The sequence below is a fragment of the Pseudophryne corroboree genome, chromosome 7 (assembly GCF_028390025.1).
Source record: "Pseudophryne corroboree isolate aPseCor3 chromosome 7, aPseCor3.hap2, whole genome shotgun sequence".
In the NCBI taxonomy this organism is placed as follows: Eukaryota; Metazoa; Chordata; class Amphibia; order Anura; family Myobatrachidae; genus Pseudophryne; species Pseudophryne corroboree.
In genome coordinates, this window is record NC_086450.1 from 294,126,806 (window position 1) to 294,152,490 (window position 25,685).

The 25,685-nt window shown below is 48.9% G+C and overlaps 1 protein-coding gene across 4 annotated transcripts in view; it reads right to left on the bottom strand.

Annotated features, from left to right (window-relative positions):
* Positions 1–25,685, bottom strand: part of EEF2KMT (eukaryotic elongation factor 2 lysine methyltransferase) — a 203,547-nt gene that overhangs the window by 149,445 nt on the left and 28,417 nt on the right. For all 4 annotated transcript variants that reach the window (XM_063934239.1, XM_063934241.1, XM_063934238.1 and 1 more), the window contains exons 2-3: positions 23,157–23,304; positions 3,577–3,633 (exon numbers count right to left, since the gene is read on the bottom strand). In XM_063934239.1, coding sequence (XP_063790309.1) covers positions 3,577–3,633; positions 23,157–23,240 — 141 coding nt within the window. In that variant the 5' untranslated portion in view covers positions 23,241–23,304. The remainder of the gene's footprint in view (positions 1–3,576; positions 3,634–23,156; positions 23,305–25,685) is intronic.

A 25,685-nucleotide genomic window follows, 5' to 3' on the forward strand; every position in this document is an offset into this window, starting at 1 on the left:
TGCCGCCGATTTATGGACCTCTTCTTGCTTCAGCATCTGTAAGGGGGCCGGCGGCGCGGCTCCGGGACCCATCCATGGCTGGGCCTGTGATCGTCCCTCTGGAGCTAATGTCCAGTAGCCTAAGAAACCCAATCCACTCTGCACGCAGGTGAGTTCGTTTCTGTCCCCTAAGTCCCTCGATGCAGTGAGCCTGTTGCCAGCAGGTCTCACTGAAAATAAAAAACCTATTTAAACTTTTACTCTAAGCAGCTCAGGAGAGCCACCTAGATTGCACCCTTCTCGTTCGGGCACAAAATCTAACTGAGGCTTGGAGGAGGGTCATAGGGGGAGGAGCCAGTGCACACCAGCTAGTCCTAAAGCTTTTACTTTGTGCCCAGTCTCCTGCGGAGCCGCTATTCCCCATGGTCCTTTCGGAGTCCCCAGCATCCACTAGGACGTTAGAGAAACTACAGGTAGTTTTTTCTCACCAAACATAATACCCTTTTTAGTGGTACTTGTACTATCAGAAATGTGTAAAACATTTTTCATTGCCTCAATCATGTAACGTGTGGCCCTACTGGAAGTCACATTCGTCTCTTCATCGTCGACACTGGAGTCAGTATCCGTGTCGGCGTCTGTATCTACCATCTGAGGTAGCGGGCGTTTTAGAGCCCCTGATGGTCTTTGAGACGCCTGGACAGGCACCAGCTGAGTAGCCGGCTGTCTCATGTCATCAACTGTCTTTTGTAAAGAGCCGACACTTTCACGTAAATCCTTCCATAAGCTCATCCACTCAGGTGTCGACTCCCTAGGGGGTGACATCACCAGTACAGGCAATTGCTCCGCCTCCACATCATTTTCCTCTTCATACATGTCGACACAGTCGTACCGACACACAGCACACACACAGGGAATGCTCTGATAGAGGACAGGACCCCACTAGCCCTTTGGGGAGACAGAGGGAGAGTATGCCAGCACACACCAGAGCGCTATATATATGTTGGGATAACACCAAACAGAGTGTTTTTCCGTTTATAGCTGCTGTGTATATTATACTGCGCCTAATTTGTGCCCCCCCCCTCTTGTTTTACCCTTTTCTGTAGTGCAGGACTGCAGGGGAGAGTCAGGGAGACGTCCTTCCAGCGGAGCTGTGAGGGAAAATGGCGCCAGTGTGCTGAGGAGATAGGCTCCGCCCCCTTCTCGGCGGACTTTTCTCCCGCTTTTTTTCGGAATCTGGCAGGGGTTAATATACATCCATATAGCCCTGGGGGTTATATGTGATGTAATTTAGCCAGCCAAGGTGTTTATATTGCTGCTCAGGGCGCCCCCCCCCAGCGCCCTGCACCCATCAGTGACTGGAGCGTGTGGTGCATGAGGAGCAATGGCGCACAGCTGCAGTGCTGTGCGCTACCTTGGTGAAGACTGATGTCTTCTGCCGCCGATTTTCCGGACCTCTTCTTGCTTCTGGCTCTGTAAGGGGGCCGGCGGCGCGGCTCTGGGACCGGACTCCGAGGCTGGGCCTGTGTTCGGTCCCTCTGGAGCTAATGGTGTCCAGTAGCCTAAGAAGCCCAGGCTGGCTGCAAGCAGGCAGGTTCGCTTCTTCTCCCCTTAGTCCCTCGATGCAGTGAGCCTGTTGCCAGCAGGTCTCACTGAAAATAAAAAACCTAAAACTAACTTTTCCTAAGAAGCTCAGGAGAGCCTCCTAGATTGCACCCAGCTCGGTCGGGCACAAAAATCTAACTGAGGCTTGGAGGAGGGTCATAGGGGGAGGAGCCAGTGCACACCAGGTAGTCCTAAAGCTTTTCTTTTTGTGCCCAGTCTCCTGCGGAGCCGCTATTCCCCATGGTCCTTACGGAGTTCCCAGCATCCACTAGGACGTCAGAGAAATTATCACAAATAACAAAACTGCACTGGACTAGCAATACTAAGTAACTGTACTACTAAGTAAAGCCATGTAGATATATGGATATAACAATGCACAGTAAAGACTGGATGTACAAAATATCCCTGAATGTATGCACTTGTTCTTAACTAACACTGTCTAAAGACATGTAGAATACTTAAGTGTCCTGTAAATGCACAGCGCTGATGATGCAGGTGGCTTTAAAGAGGAAACATTGCCCAGCAGTCCCAAAGTCAGCTCAGCATGTGTGTAATGGCACCCAAACGCTGACAGGGAGTGAGGGAGACAGAGAGATGCAGTTCCAGGGCGGGAACATTAGCAGTAAATGGCGCCTGGGTCTGGGGGAGGGGTTACAGGTCAGAGCCTTATCCCCTTGCTGGACTTCACCACCAGGTACTGCGGGCCTTAGCAAAATGGATTATGAGGTAATCCGACCTGTGCCCTTGCCCTGGTGGTCTAGTGGGGTCCCTGTACGGCCACAGTGTCCACGCCAGCGCGCGCGGTCCGTCTCCTAAAGACCGTACCGGATTGAGATTTTCAGCGGGTCCAGCCTGGGGGACCCTCTTACCTTCTCCCTTGATGCGGCCACGTGATCCCGGAGAGCAGCGGCAAGTGTGTGTGCCCTATAAAGAACTGGAGCCCTCCGCTGTAAGTACCTGGCAACCAGGGCGTGGGAGTATACAGCGCCGCCGGGGTAGGTGAGGGAGCCGCAGCATGATATGTCAAAATGACATATAGCACTTGTAAGTGCCTATGCTGCGGACCTTGAAATCTTCTGTATTCTTAAAAGCTCTTTTCAGGGCTGCTCAGCGCAGCCCTCCCTGTTAGCTGCCTGCAATGCAGGCACCAACATACAAACTGAGCTCCTGTGCACGGAGGCGGGGTTATAGAGGAGGCGGCGCTATGCATCCTGGGAACAGTCAAAGCTTTTAGCCTGTTGGTGCCTTGGATCAAGATCCAACTCTACACCCCGATGTTATCCCTGTGGAATCCCAGTGTACCCCGCTGCAGAAAAACAAGATCAGACACAATCTGTAGATAAACACAAGCACAATATAATGCCCACATTCTAAAGGGCAATTTAGTCATTTCAGACCAAACGGGGCAGCAAATGACTGCACTTGAGATTCTGGGCCTGATTCAGAGGTGGACGCTACTGCGTCCGCAATAGAGGCTACTGACAAAACAGTGGGAGCGATAATATGTAAATACTAATGTTAGGCTTCCCCTTGTGCACTGGAGAGTACAAGCTCTGAGACGACCACTTTCAGTGTCCATAAACAATGCAACTGTATCGATGGATCTGAACATTCCTATGGCCGGAGCAGTGTATCATTGTGAAATTCCTCTAAACATGGCCTCTTTGGCTTGGGAACACAGTTGTGTACACCGACACAGCCATGACACTCCCATAACACGCCCTTTTTGTGGTAACACTTCAGACCCACACCCATTCGACGCCCAGGAATGGCCATGCTTTTCCACAACCTGCTCTTTTGCAAGCGGCTCCATACGCAACAGCAGTCTGTGTGTACAGTCAGTAGAGGTTTTCTAGACTTTTTGCAGAAATCGCTCAACTGCGCAAACATCAGCATTGCATCCACTGCTGAATCAGACCCTCAGTTAATTTACAGCAGGAATAACAGTGCAGTAACTTTTCTAGACACTAAAGTAAAAAATCTGAGATGCTTTACCTTTTCCAGAATAGCCAAAACAAAGGATGGCTGCAGTAACAGCAGTTGTTCCAGTTCCTGAAGAAAAATATGCAAGATTTAATCATTATTAAATAACCAGAGAACCATGCCCATGTGCAGTCCCCTTCTCTCTTTCCGGTGGTGCGTGGAGTAGACTCTGGCATTGTGCCAGTCAGCTGCACATGCGCAGGTCTCCGGGAACATGGTGCAGACTCCATGTTCCCAGTGATATTTGTACTGCGCAAATCTCAAGGAAAATAGCCACAGCAACATTTTCCTGATGTTTTGTGCAGTGCTGCCACAGCAGAACTCTGGAGAGGATAGTATAATACATAGGTGCAGGTGTGGGCCCCCGTGGACACTGCACACTCTGCCCCATCACAGATACACCACTGCAGAGAACAATGCACTATACGGAACCTACCTATGGGCCTATGGTGACTACATCAGGTTTATACATTTGGCTAGTACATGTATCAAATTCTGATCAGGTAAGATATGGCAAGACGGAAAAATCAGGTACGCCCAAGATAACCAGAGCCATGCGTGTCGTTGAACAACTTGGAAGTGCTTGACCTCGAGCCTGTAACAGGTTGACCAGTCATTTGGCCCAGAGCATGCACTCCTATAACTACAATATCCCGGGTCAGATATCCACAATAAATAGAATTGGGCAAACGTAAATTTAAGACCATAATTTGAGAGGGAACAGATTTTCCCCAACTAAATATTTAGGGGCACATTTATTACACCATGCATTTTTTAATGCGGCTGTGATGTGATAATATCGCCCACAATCGCAAAGCTAAAATAAATATGTTTGCTTGCAATTATCATCCTTCAGGTGTTAAATACAGTGCTTTTGGGTTCAGACCTGGTGATTCTGCTGGGATATCAGCTGTGGTCCTCCATACATACTGCTTACTTTTTGATTGAAGTTCTGGTCAGCTCAATAAATTTCAAATTATAATACATCAGGGGCGGAACTCCCGGAGACAATGGAATCAGTTGCCGCCAGGCTCCAAGCCTGAAGGGGGCACCACTACTCCATTGTTCCCCCATGTTCTGCCCGTGTGTTTGTAAATCAACATCAGTGTGGCTGGGCACAGGACAGCATTCTCTGCCTGTGTCCGGCTGTCAGTCACATACAAACAGTTTATGGCTGCACTGTGCACTCCTTCCGAGTTTGCGCAGCTGCAGTGGCGGATCCTTCTGACCCCCTGAGCTGCGAGTGCAGAATGCCTTACATGTAATCTCTCCCCTCTCTGCCTTATAAACCCGAGTCTCCGCCCAAACCTGCTTTCTGGTATGTCACACTATTCTTCTACTGAATCTTCTTCCTCCTGTCCCTGTCTAAGACGCACACCCCTCACCCCCAAGTCCTTGCACTCTCCTCTACTCTGTCTGACCATTCTAATGTCACTTGCCATGACCCTGCCACCTCACCCTGAGACTCCGCCCCTCCTCTACCCTGTCTGACCATTCTAATCTTTTCCCTCCTGTCCCTGGCTAAGATCCCGCTACCTCCTTTATTCTGTCTGACCATTCTAATCTACTCCCATCCTGAACCTGGTCAAGACCACACCCCCTCCTCTCAAGTCTCCGTCCCTTCAGTCTACCTTAATTCCTGAAATGTCTGTGTATTCTGTTCCTGTTGGCCTCCTTCTGGACAAGTAAGTGCGCCGTGGGGAGGGGTGTAGTGAGGGTGAAGATATAGTTATGCAATGGGGAGGGGTGCATTGATTCTTTTCTGGTTGTGTGGGGAGGGGGGAGGTGTTGTCTTAATACTATCTGTTCTGGGCATGATCTATTAATGTGTGTGTGTGGGGGGTTGTATTCATAAGCTTTGCTATATGTGGGTCACTGATGGTCAATGCATTATTTGGCAGCCACAATGACGCTCTCTGCATTATGCAGCTGTCTCAGCAGCAATCTCTGCATTATTAGCAGCCACAACAACGCACTTTTTTCATTTTCCAGTGGTCACAGCGATGCTCTCTGCATTCTCTAGTGGTCACAGAGATGCTCTCTGCATTATGCAGCAGTCACAGCAACGTTCTCTGCATTGTCTGGACGTCACTGACGCTGTCCGCATTATCTGGCAGACACAGCGACGCTCTCTGCATTGTGCAGCGGTCACAGCGACGCTCTCTGCATTATCTGGAGGTCACAGCGATGCTCTCTGTATTATATGACAGATACTACGACGCTCCCTGCATTATATGATATTCACTGCAATGCTCTCTGTTTTACATTGTCTCTATTATTTGATGGGCGCGGTCATGCTCCCTGCATATATAGTGGTCACTGCAATGCTCTCTGCTTTACATTGTCTCTATTATTTGATAGGCGCGGTCATGCTCCCTGCATACATGGTGGTCACTGCAATGCTCTCTGTTTTACATTGTCTCTATTATTTGATGGGCGCGGTCATGCTCCCTGCATATATAGTGGTCACTGCAATGCTCTCTGCTTTACATTGTCTCTATTATTTGATAGGCGCGGTCATGCTCCCTGCATACATGGTGGTCACTGCAATGCTCTCTGTTTTACATTGTCTCTATTATTTGATGGGCGCGGTCATGCTCCCTGCATATATAGTGGTCACTGCAATGCTCTCTGCTTTACATTGTCTCTATTATTTGATGGGCGCGGTCATGCTCCCTGCATATATAGTGGTCACTGCAATGCTCTCTGCTTTACATTGTCTCTATTATTTGATAGGCGCGGTCATGCTCCCTGCATACATGGTGGTCACTGCAATGCTCTCTGTTTTACATTGTCTCTATTATTTGATGGGCGCGGTCATGCTCCCTGCATATATAGTGGTCACTGCAATGCTCTCTGCTTTACATTGTCTCTATTATTTGATGGGCGCGGTCATGCTCCCTGCATATATAGTGGTCACTGCAATGCTCTCTGCTTTACATTGTCTCTATTATTTGATAGGCGCGGTCATGCTCCCTGCATACATGGTGGTCACTGCAATGCTCTCTGCTTTACATTGTCTCTATTATTTGATGGGCGCGGTCATGCTCCCTGCATATATAGTGGTCACTGCAATGCTCTCTGCTTTACATTGTCTCTATTATTTGATGGGTGCTGCCATGCTCCCTGCATATATGGTGGTCTCTGACATTCTTCAATCATCTGTAGCTTTGCACCACCTATCTTCAGTGGGCCACACACTTAGCACAAGAGGAAAGTCATGACAGCAGGGACACTGCTCTCCATGTTGAGCACCGCTGCGGTGGCCGTTGGTCCCTGTTTTAGCATGCAGACATGAGAGCTGCAGCAGAGATGGGCCCCTGAGCATTGCAGCAGAGCACTCCAGTGGCGTGAGAGGCTGAAATCAGCAGCACGTATACCCAGAAAGTGCTGACAGAAAGGTACAGGACTGTTCTGGGGCATTACGGGGCACATTACTAGCCATGGCACCGCTCTTTGTAAAAAGTGTAATCGTTCTGTGCTTGCAGTGCCAGAGACAACCATCAAAGAATTCACAGCCGGGACTCAGAAGAGATAAAGGCGGCAAATTCAAAACGGCAAGCACTGATCAATGCAATGTGATTTATGTGATCCTGTGACTGAAGCAGTGACAGTGATACACACTGCTCCAGAGGTGATTTATCAGGGTCCCTGGCAAGCTGACTCATGAATAACCGTTTGGATTCAAGAAGAATTGTAGCTGTACTTCCCTGCATAGTGATGTGTGTGCTGCTGTGTGTGACATGGAAGGTATATAACTGCTTAGTTTTGTTATTGCAGTTTATTTATGTGCTCTAAAACCCTCCTGGTCAGAGATAGCCATCCCTACAAAGAGCACAGAATAGCTATCGGAATCCAATGGTTAGCAACCATAGATGTTTTCAATCCAATGGGAAATACTTTTTCCATCAAATTGCGGGAATACAATAGTTGGCAGCCATCGGGTGCAGCTTTCCAATCCCTATACGATGAAGTGGTGTCCATAACTAGTGTACTTACTGCTTCTGCGCAAAGTCTAACCATTGTGATGGTATTACCATTGAATGTTTGCAATGTGATAATTAGCTAGTGCCATCGCATCGCTGGACTTGATGTTGGAAGCCCAGTAACTATCTGATGCTGGGCTTCCGATGTCCTTCCCTATCTCAGTGTTTCTGTGCTGCAATTCATTAAATGCCCTTCTGTGTTACTATAGTACCTGTGTACCAGCATACAGCCTGGAATCTCCACCGTGACATAACATTGTCTTCTTAACCCTGTACAAAAATCAACAGAAGATCTCTGGTAACTGCTGGGGTATTGGTAGGGCTGGTTGTGGTGTCTCTTGGTGCAGCTGAGGTTGGGGCGTTAAGCAGGGTAGTGTGTCTCTAGTTGCTTCTGGGGCGTTGGTTACACAGTAAGAGTAGCCCTGGGTGCTGCTTAAATTGACGTGAGAGTAACTATGGGTGCTGCAGAGGTTGGGGGGGGGGGGGGGGTTTTTTGTCTCTGGGTGCTGCTGAGGTTGGGATGTGGGTGGTGGGGGGAATATGATTCTGTATGTTGCCATTACCTTGCCTCCAGGTGCCTGATATGTACTTACGCCACTGCAGTACATGACACATTTAAGAAATGACCAGTAAAAATGTTATGTAATTTTTAGGAAGGACGGCATTCAATAAAAAGGTCTCACTTACTAATAATATCGTGGAGGTCTTCAATCAAAAGCCCTGATGGAGACAGAGTTACTTCCCTAAAAACAGCAACATCTTCATCTCACCAGCTACACAGTGGACAAGTTTCAGTGACCATGTCTTTTCCAGCGTATTCAGACAATATCAGGATGAGAAGCATTAAGATGGATACACACGGAGCGATTTTTACTTGATTTATAAGCAATCTGACTAGATTGCTTAGAAATTAAGCACACAACGTTCCGTGTGTAGGTTGCCGGCGACAGCAATGCACGGCCCCGCTATCACCGGCTCTAGATTTGGCATGCATGCCAAATTTAGTCAGGTCGCTCACTTCACCGCTGTGTGACATTAGCGCCCCCCCCCCCCCTCCGCTCAGCACACATTGCACTGAGTGCTGAGCGGTCTGTGATAGATCGCTCAGCACACATCTCTAGGTGTGTGCCCCCCTTTAGAGCTGCAGCTGCTCTTTTGCCACTGTTATTATATGCCACAAAAAGCAGTACCTCAATCCTGCCACCCTCTACTGGTCCACTGAATGGACCAAGGACAGTCCATGGGAAACATCAGCTGTATTAATAGCTACTTGTCACAACTGGGGGCTGGAGGCCTCAGTTGCAGGGGCTGACGGGTACGTGAACTTAGGAGGTAGGAGAGGACTCCTAGACATGTGCTGAGATGTAGTACCAATTGCCCAAAGGCGTGACCACGACAACAGGAGGTATCTTTGAGGGTTTTTATTAAATCATAAAAGTCAAGAATGTGCAACCAAACAAAAAGTGTCACAAGTGAGTCTCTGAATAACAACTTGTAAAAGCAGTAACCCGGAGTTTAAATGGGAGTGCCTGATGGCACGTAAGCACTTAGGTGAAGTATAGAGTGAAGCTGGGGATCGTAGGAAAAAAACTTGAGTGATATTGGGGATCACAGGTGAACCTTAAGTGATGCTAGGGATCGCAGGTAGCACTGAAGAGATGCTAGGGATCGCAGGTAGAACTGAAGTGATGCTAGGGATCGCAGGTAGAACTGAAGAGATGCTAGGGATCGCAGGTAGAACTGAAGTAATGCTAGGGATCGCAGGTAGAACTGAAGTAATGCTAGGGATCGCAGGTACAACTGAAGTGATGCTAGGGATCGCAGGTAGAACTGAAGTGATGCTAGGGATCGCAGGTAGAACTGAAGTGATGCTAGGGATCGCAGGTAGAACTGAAGTGATGCTAGGGATCGCAGGTAGAGGCTCCACTACTATGGGGAGTAGTGGAAACAGAGGACTGCCAGAGAGTGGCTGCTGGAAGCCGGAGTTGTACACTCTGCTAGCGCTGGGTGCGGGAATTAAAGCGTCAAGTTGCACCACAGAGCATCAGCACAGGAGAACTGGAGCTGCACCGCAGAGAGGAACCACCAGGGAGTCAGGCTATACTGCAGGGAGTATTCACAGGAGAGTCCTTAGATAAGCTGCATACTGGAATGCTGGAGAGACAATGGAAGCACTGACAACCCTCTGGGTGCTGAGACAGGAAATTTATACCTACTGGATATCAGGGATTGGCTGACAATTAAGCTCAGGTTCTGGCAGCCCTGCGGATAGGTGAGAAGAGCATCATGTGACTAAATCCAAAATGGCTGCGCCCAGTGACGGTGTTTGAAGGGGAAAGAAACACTCAGAATCCATGTGTCAAACAGTAATGGCGGCGGAGGCCGCAACAGCAGAACTCCACGCACCTAGACGCGCACAGCGGCCACAGGGATGACATCAGCGGCCGCAGCACACAGAGGACGCATATCCAGCGGAAGACCACAGGCATGGCAGTGACAGCCGCGCCAGGGCTGAGAGTGCCGCACCACCGTAAGTGTACACACTAAAGAAGCCGCTGAACCAGCGCTGCAGGCAACACCTATGAAATGTAAGCCAAGACATAGCTATAGCCCAGCCCTGGCTCGGTGAGCCAACCTCAGGAGACACCTAACAGGCAGGAAACGGCATCCAGTTACCCAGATCGTGACAGCACCACCACCACCACCCCCCCTCCCCCCCCCTTCTTCCCCGCCTTTAGGAGTGGCCCCAGGACACTTCTTAGGTTTTCGTGGAAATCTGATATGGAATTTCTGAACCAATTTTGGAGCATGGACATCAGATGCATTTGTCCAGGAACGTTATTCAGGACCATAACCCTTCCAATCTATCAAATACTGGAGATGACCATATCTAATACGTGAATCCAGGATCTTGGCAACCTCATACTCAACACCACGTTGAGTCTGTACTTTGGGAGCCGAGGGAAGCGCTGAGTGGAAGCGATTCAGAATCACCGATTTGAGGAGTGAAACATGGAACGTCCTAGGAACCTTGAGAAATGGAGGTAGCTGGAGCTTGTAAACCACTGGGTTAACAACTTGTTTGATGAGGAAGGGTCCGATATAGCGGGGGGGCGAATTTCATACTCGGAACCCTCAGTCGCAGATTCTTCGTAGACAGCCAAACGCGGTCACCAACTTTAAGGGCAGGAACCGCCCTACGCTTCTTATCCGCAAATTTCTTGTACCTGAAGGATGCTTTCAAAAGAGCTGCACGAACATTCTTCCAGTTATTTGAAAACTGCCGAATCGTGATATCAGCTGCAGGCACCAATGTTGCTGGAAGTGGCTGGAACTCAGGAACTTTTGGGTAGAACCTGTAATTGGTGAAGAATGGCGTGGAGGAAGATGAAGAATGATACTGATTGTTGTGGCAGAATTCAGCCCATGGGAGAAGTTGAACCCAATCATCCTGGGAAGAGGATACGTAGATACGGAATAAGGCCTCCAGGTCTTGATTAACCCTCTCAGTTTGCCCATTGGTTGAGGGTTATAGGCTGTAGAGAATTTTAGCTTGACTTGGAGCGCCTGACAAAGACTTCGCCAGAACTTGGCCACAAACTGAACACCTCTATCAGAAATTATCTCCTCAGGGAGACCGTGTAATCTGAAGATTTCTTGAATAAAGACTTGTGCCAACTTGGAAGCTGACGGAAGACCGGTGAGAGGAATGAAATGAGCCATCTTGCTGAACCGGTCAACCACCACCCAGATGGTGTTGAATTTGTTACACACGGGGAGATCTGTGACGAAATACATCGAAAGATGGGTCCACGGACGATGAGGAACAGACAAAGGAACCAGTTGCCCAGCGGGCGACAGGCGGGATACTTTGTGTTGGGCACATTTCGGGCAGGAGGCCACAAATTCAGCAATGTCCTTTTTTAGGGTCGGCCACCAGTATGATCTGGAAACAAATTCTAAGGTCTTGCGTATGCTCGCGTGTCCAGCGAAGCGAGAGGAATGTGCCCAATGCAAGAGCTTCCTTCTGAGAGCCGGCTTCACTAAACTTTTCCCTGGCAGGGGCATAGAGTCCATCCTCACTGCGGAGAACGCCACTGGATCAATGATATAATACTTGTCAGTAGACTCAGACTCATTTTCTTGCTTCCAGGAGCGGGAAAGGGCATCAGCCTTGCGATTCTGTGACCCTAGACAAAACTGCAATTTGAAGTCAAATCTGGAAAAGAAAAGTGCCCACCTGGCTTGGCGAGGGTTAAGACATTGTGCCTCTTTTAGGTACAGGAGATTCTTGTGATCCATCATGATGGTGATGGTATGAGAAGCTCCTTCCAATAAGTACCTCCATTCTTCCAAAGCGAGCTTAATTGCCAGAAGTTCTTGATCGCCAATGGTGTAATTATGCTCGGCAAGAGAGAACTTTCATGAGAAGAAGCCACAAGGATGTAGATGACCATCGTTAGCTCTTTGAGACAGTACTGCGCCCACTCCAACAGAAGAGGCGTCCACCTCCAGGAAGAAGGGCGAACTGGTATCTGGCTGTTTCAAAACCGGAGCAGAGATTAATCTTCGTTTCAACAAATGAAAGGTTTGGGTAGCTTCTTCTGACCATTAGGAATGATTGGCAACCTTTTTGGTAAGAGCCGTAATAGGTGCTACAATGGTGGAAAAGTCTCGAATGAATTTCCTGTAATAATTGGCAAACCCTAGGAATCTCTGGATGCCCTTGAGGGTTACAGGAATCGGCCAATCTTGGATCGCTTGAAGTTTCTCAGGGTCCATCTCCAGGCCAGAACCGGATACAATATACCCCAGGAACGGGATGGATTTAACTTCAAAGACGCACTTTTCTGGTTTGCAATATAGATGATTGGAACGGAGATGGGACAAGACCTCTTTCACCCAGAACCAATGTTCCTCCAGATCATTCGCGAAGATAAGGATATCATCGAGATAAACCACAACGTGATGATAAAGAATGTCTCTGAAAATCTCATTCACGAAGTGTTGGAATACCGCTGGAGCATTGCTAAGTCCGAAAGGCATGACGAGGTACTCGTAATGTCCGTCATGGGTGTTAAGAGCGGTCTTCCACTCGTCACCCTTTCGGATTCGGATGAGATTATAAGCACCCCGCAGCTCTAACTTTGTGAAGATAGTAGCTCCACTGACGCGGTCGAATAACTCAGTGATGAGCGGCAGAGGGTACCGATTTTTTACTGTGATGTCATTCAGACCCCGGCAGTCAATACACGGCCGCAGGCCGCCATCTTTCTTCTTTACAAAGAAGAAGCCTGCGCCAGCTGGAGAGGAGGAAGGCCGGAAAAACCCTTTAGCCATATTTCCTTGATATACTCCTCCATTGAGTGGGTCTCATGCAAGGATAATGGATACGTGCATCCACGAGGAGTTTTCCCTGGGATGAGATCGATAGGGCAATCCCATTCTCTATGGGGAGGAAGAATATTGTCTGAAGACTTGCTGAATACATCGGTAAAATCTTGATATGGAGAAGGTGGAACATCAGGAGATTTAGAGGAGGAGTTGCAAACTGGAAGCACTTTATGTAGACATGTCTTGGAACAAGAAGGACCCCATGCCAGGATAAGGGTCATCTTCCAATCAACTTGAGGATTATGCAAACGAAGCCATGGGAGGCCTAGAACCACAGTATGAGTGGCCCTTGGGATAACCAAGAAGGAAATTAGCTCTGTATGCAGAACCCCTATCTAGAGACAAATAGGTAGGGTCTTGGAGGTAATTACCGCATCAGGAATCCTACTGCCATCCACGTCAGTTAAAGATATAGGAGATAACAGTCTCTCAGTGGGTTGAGACCACTGCTTAACAAACCTCTCAGTTATAAAGTTCCCGGCTGCTCCAGAATCCAACAAGGCAATAAGATTATAGGTACGCTGAGCCACCTGAAGAGAAACTGAGAGATTGCAGTCACTTGAAGACGGAGAGGAATTCATCACTCCTAGACGACCCTCTGCTTTGGCGGGCTAGGATTTGGAGTTTTCCGGATGCTCGGGGCAGGCGTTAATGAGGTGGGAAGGTGCAGCACAGTACAGGCAAAGGCGATTAGATAAACGTCTTCTGCGCTCCGCTGGAGACAATCGTGAATGACCTATCTGCATAGGTTCGTCTTTAGATGGAGACGGCTGTCGAGGAGGAGGAGCAGAAGGGGTCTTATGCACTATTGATCTGCCTCGCTCCATAGCTCTTTCACGAAACCGTAGGTCAACTTTTGTGCAGAGCGATACGAGCTCGTTTAATTTCGAGGGCAAGTCTCTGGTGGCGAGCTCATCTTTGATACGTTCTGAGAGGCCTTGCCAAAAGGCTGCATAGAGCGCATACTCATTCCAGGTAACCTCAGATGCCAACGTCTGGAATTGTACTAAATACTGTCCGACAGTTCGTGTCCCCTGACGCAGCTGAAGAATCTCAGAAGAAGCTGATGACACTCGAACTGGCTCATCAAAGATATGTCTGAATGTTGTTACGAAGTCAGAGTAGGACGACATTAGGGTATCAGATCTTTCCCATAAGGGTGATGCCCAGTCGAGGGTGACGCCACTCAGTAGAGAGATGATATACAGTACGCAACTTTGGTGTGGTCTGTAGGAAAACTGCCAGGTTGCAACTCAAAGTGGATCTCGCACTGGTTTAGGAAACCCCTGCAGGCTTTCGGGGATCCATCATATTTAGCAGGTGTTGGCAAATGAAGACGTGGAGAAGTGGGTATGGTGGGTGGGGATACCACTGGAGGTACTACAGTCGGCACACTGCATGCCCCTGACCCACGGAGGGTTGCCTGAATCTTATCCAGTCGAGAGGAGAGGTCCTGGAGACATTGGATGACATGGCCTTGTGCAACCTCCTGATGTTCAACGCGGGCTGCCAGTTCTTGTATTGGCCTAGTCCAGGCCTGGCCAACCTGTGGCTCTCCAGCTGTTGCAAAACTACAAGTCCCATCATGCTTTGCCACAGTTTTGCTATTAGGGAAAGCTATAACTGTGACAGGGCATGCTGGGATGTGTAGTTTCACAACATCTGGAGAGCCACAGGTTGGCCAGGCCTGGCCTAGTCCCTTGGACTTGGTCTCTGACCGTATCCATTAGGTCAGTGCTTACTGTCACAACTGAGGGCTGGTGTTGGAAGCTGGAGGCCTCAGTTGCAGGTGCTGACGGGTACATTAACTTAGGAGGTAGGAGAGGACTCCTAGACATGTGCTGAGGTGTAGTACCAATTGCCTGAAGGCGTGACCACGACAACAGGAGGTATCTTTGAGGGTTTTTATTAAATCATAAAAGTCAAGAATGTGCAACCAAACAATAAGTGTCACAAGTGAGTCTCTGAATAACAACTTGTAAAAGCAGTAACCCGGAGTTTAAATGGGAGTGCCTGATGGCACGTAAGCACTTAGGTGAAGTATAGAGTGAAGCTGGGGATCGTAGGAAAAACTTGAGTTATATTGGGGATCACAGGTGAACCTTAAGTGATGCTAGGGATCACAGGTAGAACTGAAGTGATGCTAGGGATCTCAGGTAGAACTGAAGTGATGCTAGGGATCGCAGGTAGAACTGAAGTGATGCTAGGGATCGCAGGTAGAACTGAAGTGATGCTAGGGATCGCAGGTAGAACTGAAGTGATGCTAGGGATCGCAGGTAGAGGCTCCACTACTATGGGGAGTAGTGGAAACAGAGGACTGCCAGAGAGTGGCTGCTGGAAGCCGGAGTTGTACACTCTGCTAGCGCTGGGTGCGGGAATTAAAGAGTCAGGTTGCAACACAGAGCATCAGCACAGGAGAACTGGAGCTGCACCGCAGAGAGGAACCACCAGGGAGTCAGGCTATACTGCAGGGAGTATTCACAGGAGAGTCCTTAGATAAGCTGCATACTGGAATGCTGGAGAGACAATGGAAGCACTGACAACCCTCTGGGTGCTGAGACAGGATATTTATACCTACTGGATAGCAGGGATTGGCTGACACTTAACCTCAGGTTCTGGCAGCCCTGCGGATAGGTGAGAAGAGCATCATGTGACTAAATCCAAAATAGCTGCGCCCAGTGACGGTGTTTGAAGGGGAAAGAAACACTCAGAATCCATGTGTCAAACAGTAATGGCGGCGGAGGCCGCATCAGCAGAACTCCACGCGCCCAGACGCGCACAGTGGCAACAGGAATGACATCAGCGGCCGCGGCACACAGAGGACGCATATCCAGCGGAAAACCACAGGCGCGGCAGTGACAGCCGCGATGGGGTTGAGAGCGCCGCACCACCGTAAGTGTACACACTAAAGAAGCCGCTGAACCAGCGCTGCAGGCAACACCTATGAAATGTAAGCCAAGACATAGCTATAGCCCAGCCCTGGCTCGGTGAGCCAACCTCAGGAGACACCTAACAGGCAGGAAACGGCGTCCAGTTACCCGGATCGTGACACTACTGGGCAGAAGATGGGCCAGGAAGTTAGTGGAGTTTCTGACTGATGTCTGACACAGCCACAGAAACAGAGGAGAGGTGATATTTTTAGTAAGGGGCACTTTAAATAAAAATGTCTTACAATATAAACACCAATTATGATAGAAATTGGTGACATAACTTTGGAAAGAGGGGGGTCGTTCAATACAGTATAACATGGCATATGATGGATTGTGAATGCAGGGAAAACCACACAAACCTGCTTCTTTGCATATATTGACCCCTCTATGTCACCTATGTCTGTATGCCCCTCCCCTATACAGATGCATCATCCTACATCTAGCCTCAATACACCATGCAGCACGAGATGCCTGGCGTGAGTGAGCCACCAGGTCCAATGCAACTCTGCTAATGTTGGGCTTCTTTTTTTGCGGAAAATGTGTCTTAGTAGCAACACAACATGACTAGAGGCATGAGGAGACTGTGCTGATTAATTTAATATACTGTATGACACTTGTATTGTGTGTGACAGAGTCTGTATACGGAGCAGAACATAACTTGTATTGGAGAAAAGCTGTGGCTGCTACATTATAGCACTTTGTATACAGATTCAGAGACTCAGTCGCACACAGATGTGTGTCATACTGTATATCAAATTAATCAGCAATCTTCTTGTGCACCTAGTTGCGATCGAATTTCGTCGCGAGTAAGACACATTTTCAGCAAAAAAGACGCCCAACGCTAGAAGATTCTCACACGACCAAGAGAGGCTGTTTGGCTTGACTACAGCAAAGATGTATGAGGACATATCTATAGGTTTTAAGATTGCACAAGCTGGCCCACTTCCATGAAGTACTCATCCTTTCTGTACTTATGTCATTATCGCCTTCTCCTGGAAAACAGTGGTCCTAACCTAACTTCTGCAAATCGTCAACAAGGGCACAGGATTAGCCAGCCCAGAATTGAATTAATGTTTATTAATTGCTGAAAATGTTTTTGTTGGTTTGTGCTATGTTTCATTTGGTTTAAATTGTATTTTTTATGCTCTTTATATCCTGTTATGTATGAATAACATTGGGGTGTAGAGTAGGATCTTGATCCAAGGCACCAACAGGCTAAAAGCTTTGACTGTTCCTAGGATGCATAGCGCTGACTCCTCTATATCCCAGCCTCCAGGAGCTCAGTTTTGTTAACCAGTCGCATGCAGTAGCAGGTAAAAGAGACGACAACAGTTAGTAGCCACAGACATCACATTCTCACGACAGGAGAAGGTATTAGCAGCTAATGCCATACAAACCCAGAGAAGCTAAGTGCGTCAGGGCAGGCGCCCTGTGGAATCCAGTGTACCTCGCAGAAACAGATTTAACAAGGGTAAGTTCTTACCATAAACCTTCTTTTCTGCAGCGGGGTACACTGGTATTCCACAGGGAATAACATCGGGGATGTCCTACAGCAGGTCCTCTGGGAGGGGACGCACTGCAGCGGGCACAAGAACCCGGCGTCCAAAGGAAGCATCCTGGGTGGCGGAAGTATCAAAGGCATAGAACCTAATGAACGTGTTCACTGAGGACCAAGTACCCGCCTTGCACAATTGCTCAGGGGTCGCACTAAGGCAGGCAGCACAAGAAGGTCCAACAGACCGAGTAGAATGGGCTTTGATGGTAGCAGGAGCTGGAAGACCAGCCTGTACATAAGCTTGTGCAATCACCATTCTAATCCAACAGGCCAGCCACGTTTCTGAAAACCAAAAAATACAAAGAGAGAATCAGACTTCCTAATGGAGGCTGTTCTCTTCACATAGATACGGAGAGCCCGTACCACATCCAAAGACCACTCTTTGGAGGACAAATCAGGAGAGATAAGGGCCGAAAACCAAGACAAGGGCTGGAAAGACGACACCACCTTAGGTAGATAACCAGGGTGCGTTCTAAGAACTGCCCGGTCACGGTGAAAAATCAGAAAGGGAGACCTACAAGATAAGGCACCCAAGTCTGAAACCCGTCTAGCAGAGGCAATAGCCAGTAAAAACAAGACCTTAAGCGTAAGCCATTTGAGGTCCACAGACTCAAGAGGTTCAAATGGAGACTCTTGTAGGGCAGTCAGAATGACCGACAAATCCCAAGGAGCCACAGGAGGAACATAGGGAGGTTGAATCCGAAGAACACCCTGAGTGAATGTGTGAACATCAGGAAGGAGTCGCAAGTTTTCTCTGAAACCAAACCGACAAGGCAGAAATATGAACCTTGAGGGAGGCCAGACGAAGGCCTAAGTCCAGGCCCTGTTGCAGAAAAGCCAAAATATTGGCAGTACTGAACATGAAAGCATCACAATTATTAGCGGCACACCAGGTGAAGTAAGAATTCCAGACCCTATGATAAATCCGGGCAGAACCTAGATTACGGGCCTTCAACATAGTTTGAGTGACCGCCTCGGAAAAACCTTTGGCTCTCAGGACTGAAGCTTCAAGAGCCACGCCGTCAAAGCCAGCCAGGCCAAATCCTGGTAGACACAGAGGCCCTGAACAAGGAGATCTGGTCGTTGCGGAAGCAGAAGAGGACGCTCTAATGAGACCCTGTAGGTCTGGGCCATGCTGGAGCGATCAGAAGTAGGATCCCTCCTTCTTGCTTGAACTTCCTTATTACTTTGGGCAGGAGTGACAATGGAGGGAACACGTACGGCAGCCGAAAGTTCCATGGAATTGCCAGTGCGTCCACGAACGCTGCTTGAGGATCCCTTGTCCTTGCTTCGAAGACCAAAACCTTGTGACTGTGTCGACTGTGTCGAGACGCCATCAGGTCTACATCTGGTAGGCCCCACTTGTCCACTAGCAGTTGTAATACTTATGAAGGCTCCACTCTACGGCGTGTACATCCTGACTGAGGAAATCCACTTCCCAGTTGAGGACTCCCGGAATGAACACTGCCGATATGGCTGGCAGATGGCGTTCCACCCAGCGAAGAATCTTTGACACTTCCAACAATGCCATGCGGCTTCGAGTGCTGCCTTGATGATTTATGTACGCCACCGTGGTGGCATTGTCTGACTGTATTTGAACAGGTCTGTTTCGTACCAGAGGCAGGGCTAGTGTCAGCGCATTGAACACTGCCCGTAATTCCAGAACGTTTACAGGGAGGCGAGATTCCTCCCAGGTCCACCTGAAGAGAGTGTTGCTCCAACACCGCTGCCCAACCCCTCAGACTGGCATCCGTCGTCAGAAGGACCCAGTTGGAGATCCAGAAGGGACGGCCCCTGCTCAACTGCTGGTCCTGTAGCCACCACGTTAGCGACAGACGGACCTCCTAAGACAAGGAGATCATGTGAGACCTGAGTCGGTGAGGCAGGCCGTTCCACTTGGCAAGATTCAGTTTCTGGAGAGGGCGGGAATAAAACTGAGCGAACTCTACCATGTCGAAAGCCGACACCATGAGGCCTAGTACGTGCATCGCCGAGTGTATCGACACACGCAGGCGAGACAGGAAGCATCTTATTCTGTCCTGAGGGTTCAGGATCTTCTCCTGGGACAAGAACAACCGCTAGTTGTGAGTGTCCAACAGTGGCCCCAGGTGCACCATGCTCTGAGCAGGGACCAGGGATGATTTCTTTCAGCTGATGAGCCACCATGGGCTTGCAGAAACTGAACGTCAGATCCAGATGACGGAGGAGAACTTCTGGTGAATTGGCCAGGATCAGCAAGTCGTCCAGATACGGCAGGATCCTGATACCCCGACGGCGGAGTAGAGCCGTCATCACCGCCATGACTTTGGTGAAGATTTGCGGAGCTGTTGTCAGTCCAAAAGGCAAGACCCGGAATTGATAATGTAGGTTGCCAATAGCAAACCACAGGTACTGCTGGTGCGACATGGCAATAGTAATATGTAGGTAAGCATCCTGTACGTCCAGGGATTCCATATAGACCCCGGGCTCTAAAGCCAGAACAACAGAGCGAAGAGTCTCCATACGGAACTTGGATACTCGCACAAATTTGTTCAAAGACTTGAGGTTGAGAATGGGCCGTGAGGACCCATTCAGTTTCAGGACTAGGAACAGCGCTGAATAGTACCCCCTGCCTCTCTGAGTCAGAGGCACCGGCACTACCACTCCTGTGTCCAGGAGGGATCGTACCACCACCTTTAGAGCGTTTGCGTTTACCAGACCCGAGGGGATATTTGTTGAGCAAAACTGATGAGGGGGACGCTTCTGGAAGGAAATGGCATATCCGTGACGACTTTCCGTACCCAGGCGTCCGAAGTGGTCTGTAACCATGCCTGAGCAAACCCTAGAAGTCGGCCTCCCATCCTGGGATCCCCCCGAGGGAGGCCCGCCCCGTCGTGCAGCAGGCTTGTCAGATTTGGAAGCAGGCTGACGGGCTGCCCAGGCTCTTTTAGGCTTGGGCTTAGTGGACATGGAAGTGCATGACTGTTTCGGGTACGCCTGACCCTTTGCTTTACCTGGAGGTCGAAAGGAACGAAAGGAAGTACTCTTAGCCTTCGGAGCTGAAGGAGCAGTACTAGGCAGACCTGCAGTCTTAGCAGAGGCAAGATCAGCAACAATTTTGTTGAGGTCTTCCCCAAAAAGAATATTCCCCTTAAAAGGGAGAACCTCCAGAGTTTTCTTAGAGTCCAGATCCTCAGACCAGGACCGTAACCACAGGATCCGGCGAGCCAGAATGGACGTAGTAGCCGCTTTGGCCGCCAGAACACCAGCATCAGAAGCCGCCTCCTGAATGTATTGAGAAGCCGTAACAATATACGAAAGACATTGTTTAGCATTATCAGGAAAGTTAGACGGCAGTTCCGCTTCCACCTCCTGAACCAAAGCCGTGATGGCTTCAGCAGCCCAAGAGGCCACAATAGTAGGTCTATGCACAGCTCCAGCGAGAGTATAAATAGACTTCAAGCAACCCTCCAGACGCTTAACCGTCGGTTCTTTCAGAGAAGTGACGTAGTGACAGGCAGAGCAGAAGAAACCACCAGCCGTGCGACTTGTGAGTCCACTGGAGGAGGTGTTTCCCAATTTTTACTTAGCTCTGCGGCAAGAGGATAGTGAGCTTGCATCTTCTTATGAAGTGTAAACTTTTTACCTGGACACTCCCAGGATTCCTGACAATGTCAACCAAATGGTCAGAATGAGGAAAAACAAGTTTAGCGACCTTCTGACGTTTGAACCTATCAGGTTTCTTAGAGGCCTTTTGAGGTTCTGTGTCATCATCGATTTGGAGATTCAGCCTGATAGCCTCCAAGAGATCAGGAACATCCACCTGTGAAACAGATTCCCCATCAGAAGTATCTGCATCAGTGTCTGAGGGGTCAGTATACGCGCCCTCTTCATCAGAAGAGGTATCCGGAACATGAGTGGATTGCGAGGAAGAAACGGCCCGCTTAGAGGGACCCTAGGCCTTAGGCGGGCGAGGGCCAGGTATCTACTTAGCCATTGTCTGATGGAATTGCTGTAACTGAGTGGACAGAGTATCTGCCCATGGCGGATTAACCGCAGGGACAAATTGTGGCTGTAAAGGCACAGGTGGTCCCACTGAGTGAGTCTACTTACAAGCGTATTCAGCAATGTAGAGAATGTAGCCAAAGGTGGGTCTAAATGTGCCCCCGTTGCTACAACCTGACTGGGCGGTAAAGAGCCCCCAGCACTTGAACCCTCAGCTGCAATGTTATCCTCTAAGGGGTCCATGACGTCACCACCGCGACTGGCGGAATCAGCCACGTAACGGTCACCCCTTGTAGCCAACATGATAGGTAGGCAAATCCAAGGGCAGCGCAGTACAATTAATGCAGAAAATGTACCCAAACAAGAACCCCCTGTACAGTGTAATACACAAACAGAGGATACAAGTGGCAAATGGTGACTGAAAAGCACAGGGAAAAATACTAGACAAGTATATCTTGTGAAAAACACCTATATTAACCAAAAGCCCCTACGCACGTAGCCCCCCTCAGGGTAGAGAATATAGGGTTAGCACTTATTAGATACAAGGAGTAGATATCACACAGCAGCTATATGCACACACACAGTCACATATACAATGCAGAAGCTATGACAAACAATAAAACTGCACTGGACTAGCAATACTAAGTAATACTGAGTAAAGCTATATATATGTCACTAGATAAAACAATGCACAGTAAAGACTGGATGTATATCACAGGGAACTTGTACCAGATTACCATGTCACAATGCACTATTTCTTAACTAACTTTAGTGTCCTGCAAATGTACAGCGCTGACTACAGAGGCGGCTTTGCAGAGGAGGTTTTGCCCATGCAGTCCCAGAGCAGCTCCAGCACGTGTGATGGCGCCAAACACTGCCACAGGGAATGAGGGAGAAGATATACGCAGCTCCAGGGTGGAAACATTTATATAAAATGGCGCCTGGGGCTGGGGGAGGAGCTACAGGCCGGAGCCATATCCCCTAGCTGGACTTCCTCACCGGGTACTGCGGGCTCTTGTAAAACGGGTTAAAACCCGACCTGTGCCCTTGCCCTGGTGGTCTAGTGGGGTCCCTGTACCAACACAGTGCCCACGCCAGCACGCGAGGCCCGCCTCCCACAGGCCACGCCGGATCTTACCTCCTCCCTGATGCGGCCACGCAATCCTGTAGAGCGGCGGTGGATGTGTGTGCTATGCGCCGGGAACCGGAGTCCTCCACTGTAAGTACCCGGCAACCAGAGACAGGGGAGTATACAGCGATGCCAGGGGAGGTGATGGAGCCGCAGCATTTAATGTCAGACTGACATCCAGCACTTGTCAGTGCTATGCTGCAGCCCTTGAAGTCTTCAATCTTCAGAAAAAAAAGCTCTTTTCCAGGCTGCTTGGAGCAGCCCACATGTTAGTGATCCTGCCTGCAGGGCACCAACTTACAAACTGAGCTCCAGTGCCTGGAGGCGGGGATATAGAGGAGGCGGCGCTATGCATCCTGGGAACAGTCAAAGCTTTTAGCCTGTTGGTGCCTTGGATCAAGATCCTACTCTACACCCCGATGTTATTCCCCCCCCCCCGACAGTCTGCGGCCGCCAGTAACACAACCCCAACCCAATATACTAGCGCGCAGCGGAGGCCAACCATTGCTCTTTAGGATTTATATCAGGCAGCAAAATACAGACACTGTCTGCCATTGAAACAATGGTTACCTGTATACATAGACTAAAAATACAGGAAACAAGATAATGCTCACCTTCCATGGTAAGGATCCAATACGTCTGCAGCATAAAAAGTGGTGCTGAAACGTGTCACACAAAGTAGCCTGTGCGGTGTCCATAATGGATTTAAGTCAGCAAATGGGTAGACCCATGACAACCAGTAGGGTCTTCTTCTGTCAAGTACTGTGTAGTCAGAGTAACATAACCTTGTTATAACATCATTTTTAATATTAAAAATATCTATTTAGTATTTCATAAAAATAAACAATAAAAAAAAGGGGGGGAAAGTGTAACATGACAAATGTATTGAGGTATTTGCACTTTCCAAGATTTGTTGACAAATGGTGAAAGTACACAGAGCATTATTTAGCTACAATAATGACTTAGGGCCTAATTCAGACAAGGTCGCAGCAGCAAAATCTTCCTCTAATGGGCAAAACCATGTGCACATGTGCACTGCAGGTGGGACAGATATAACGTGCAGAGAGAATTAGATTTGGGTGGGTTATATTGTTTCTGTGCAGGGTAAAAGGAGAGTTATGGTAGACTTACCATAGTTTAATCTTTTTCTGCGAGGTACACTGGGTTCCACAGGGAATACATTGGGTTGTACAGTTGGATCTTGATCCAGGGGCACCAACAGGCTAAAGCTTTGACTGTTCCCAGGATGCATTGCATGGACTCCTCTATAACCCCACCTCCGGAAACTGGAGCTCAGTTTGGTTAAACAGCTCAATGCAGTAGCAGGTAAAAGAGAAGGCAGATGTTAGTCACATAGAACCACATTCTCACGACAGGAGAAGGGTCCAGCGGATAATGCCAAACAAACCCAAAGAAGCTAAGTGTGTCAGCGTGGGCGCCCTGTGGAACCCAGTGTACCGTGCAGAAAGAGATTTAACAATGGTAAGTCTACCATAAATCTCCTTTTCTGCAGAGGGGTACACTGTGTTCCACGGGGAATACATCGGGGATGTCCTAAAGCAGGTCCTCAAGGGAGGGGACGCATTATAATGGGTACAAGTACCCGGCATCCAAAGGAAGCATCCTGGGAGACGGAAGTATCAAAGGCATAAAACCTAATGAACGTGTTCACAGAGGACCACGTAGCCGCCTTGCACAATTGTTCAGCGGATGCGCCTCGGCGGGCCGCCCAAGAAGGTCCAACAGACAGAGTAGAATGGGCTTTGATAGCAGCAGGACCTGGAAGACCAGCCTGTGCATAAGCTTGTGCAATCACCATTCTAATCCATCTGTCCAAGGTTTGCTTATTCGCAGGCCAGCCACGTTTGTGAATACCAAAAAGTACAAAAAGGGTATCGGACCTCCTGAGAGAGGCAGTCCTCTCCAAGTAAATACGGAGAGCCAGTACCACATCCAAAGACCGCTCTTTGGAGGACAAACCACAAGCGATAAAAGCCGGAACCATAATCTCTTGGTTAAGGTGAAAAGATGACACCACCTTAGGCAAATAACCAGGGCAAGTTCGGAGAACTGCCCGGTCAGGGTGAAAAATCAGAAAGGGCGGACAAAAGGACAAAGCTCCTAAGTCCGACACCCTCCTAGCAGAGGCAATAGCCAGCAGAAAAACGACCTTAAGCTTAAGATATTTAAGGTCCACAGACTCAAGAGGTTCAAATGGAGACTCTTGTAGGGCATTCAAGACAACAGACAGACCCCATGGAGCCACAGAAGGGACATAGGGAGGCTGAATCCGTAAAACGCATTGAGTGAAAGTATGAACGTCAGGAATAGATGCAATCTTCCTCTAAAAACACACCAACATGGCAGAAATATGAACATTGAGGGAGGCCAGGCAAAGGCCTAAGTCCAGGCCTTGTTACAGAAAAGCCAAAAGTATGGAAGTTCTAAAATTGTATGCATCGTAATTCTTAGCAGCACACCAGGTGATGTAAGAATTCCAGTCCCTGTAATAAATCCGCGCAGAAGCCGGTTTGCGGGCCTTCAACATAGTTTGGATAACTGCCTCAGAGAATCCTTTAGCCCTCAGGAGTGAAGCTTCAAGAGCCACGCCGTAAAAGCTAGTCTGGCCAGGTCTGGGTAGACACAAGGACCCTGAACGAGGAGGTCTGGGCGTTGAGCAAGTATAAGAGAACGCTCAATCGATAGACCCTGCAGGTCTGAGAACCAATGCTGTTTGGGCCACACTGGAGCGATTAGAAGAAGTATTCCTCCTTCTTGCTTGAACTTCCGTAGTACCCTGGGCAGGAATGACACTGGAGGGAACACGTATGGCAGCCGAAAGTTCCATGGAATTGCTACTGCATCCACGAACGCTGCTTGAGGATCCCTTGTCCTTGATCCGAAGACCGGAACCTTGTGATTGTGTTGAGGCGCCATCAGGTCTACGTCTGGTAAGCCCCACTTGTTCACTAGAAGTTGAAAGATTTCCGGATGAAGACTCCACTCTCCAGCGTGCACGTCCTGACAACTGAGGAAATCTGCTTCCCAGTTGAGGACTCCGGGAATGAACACCGCCGATATTGCTGGCAGATGGGTTCCGCCCAACTAAGGATTTTTGATACTTCCGTCATTGCCATGCGGCT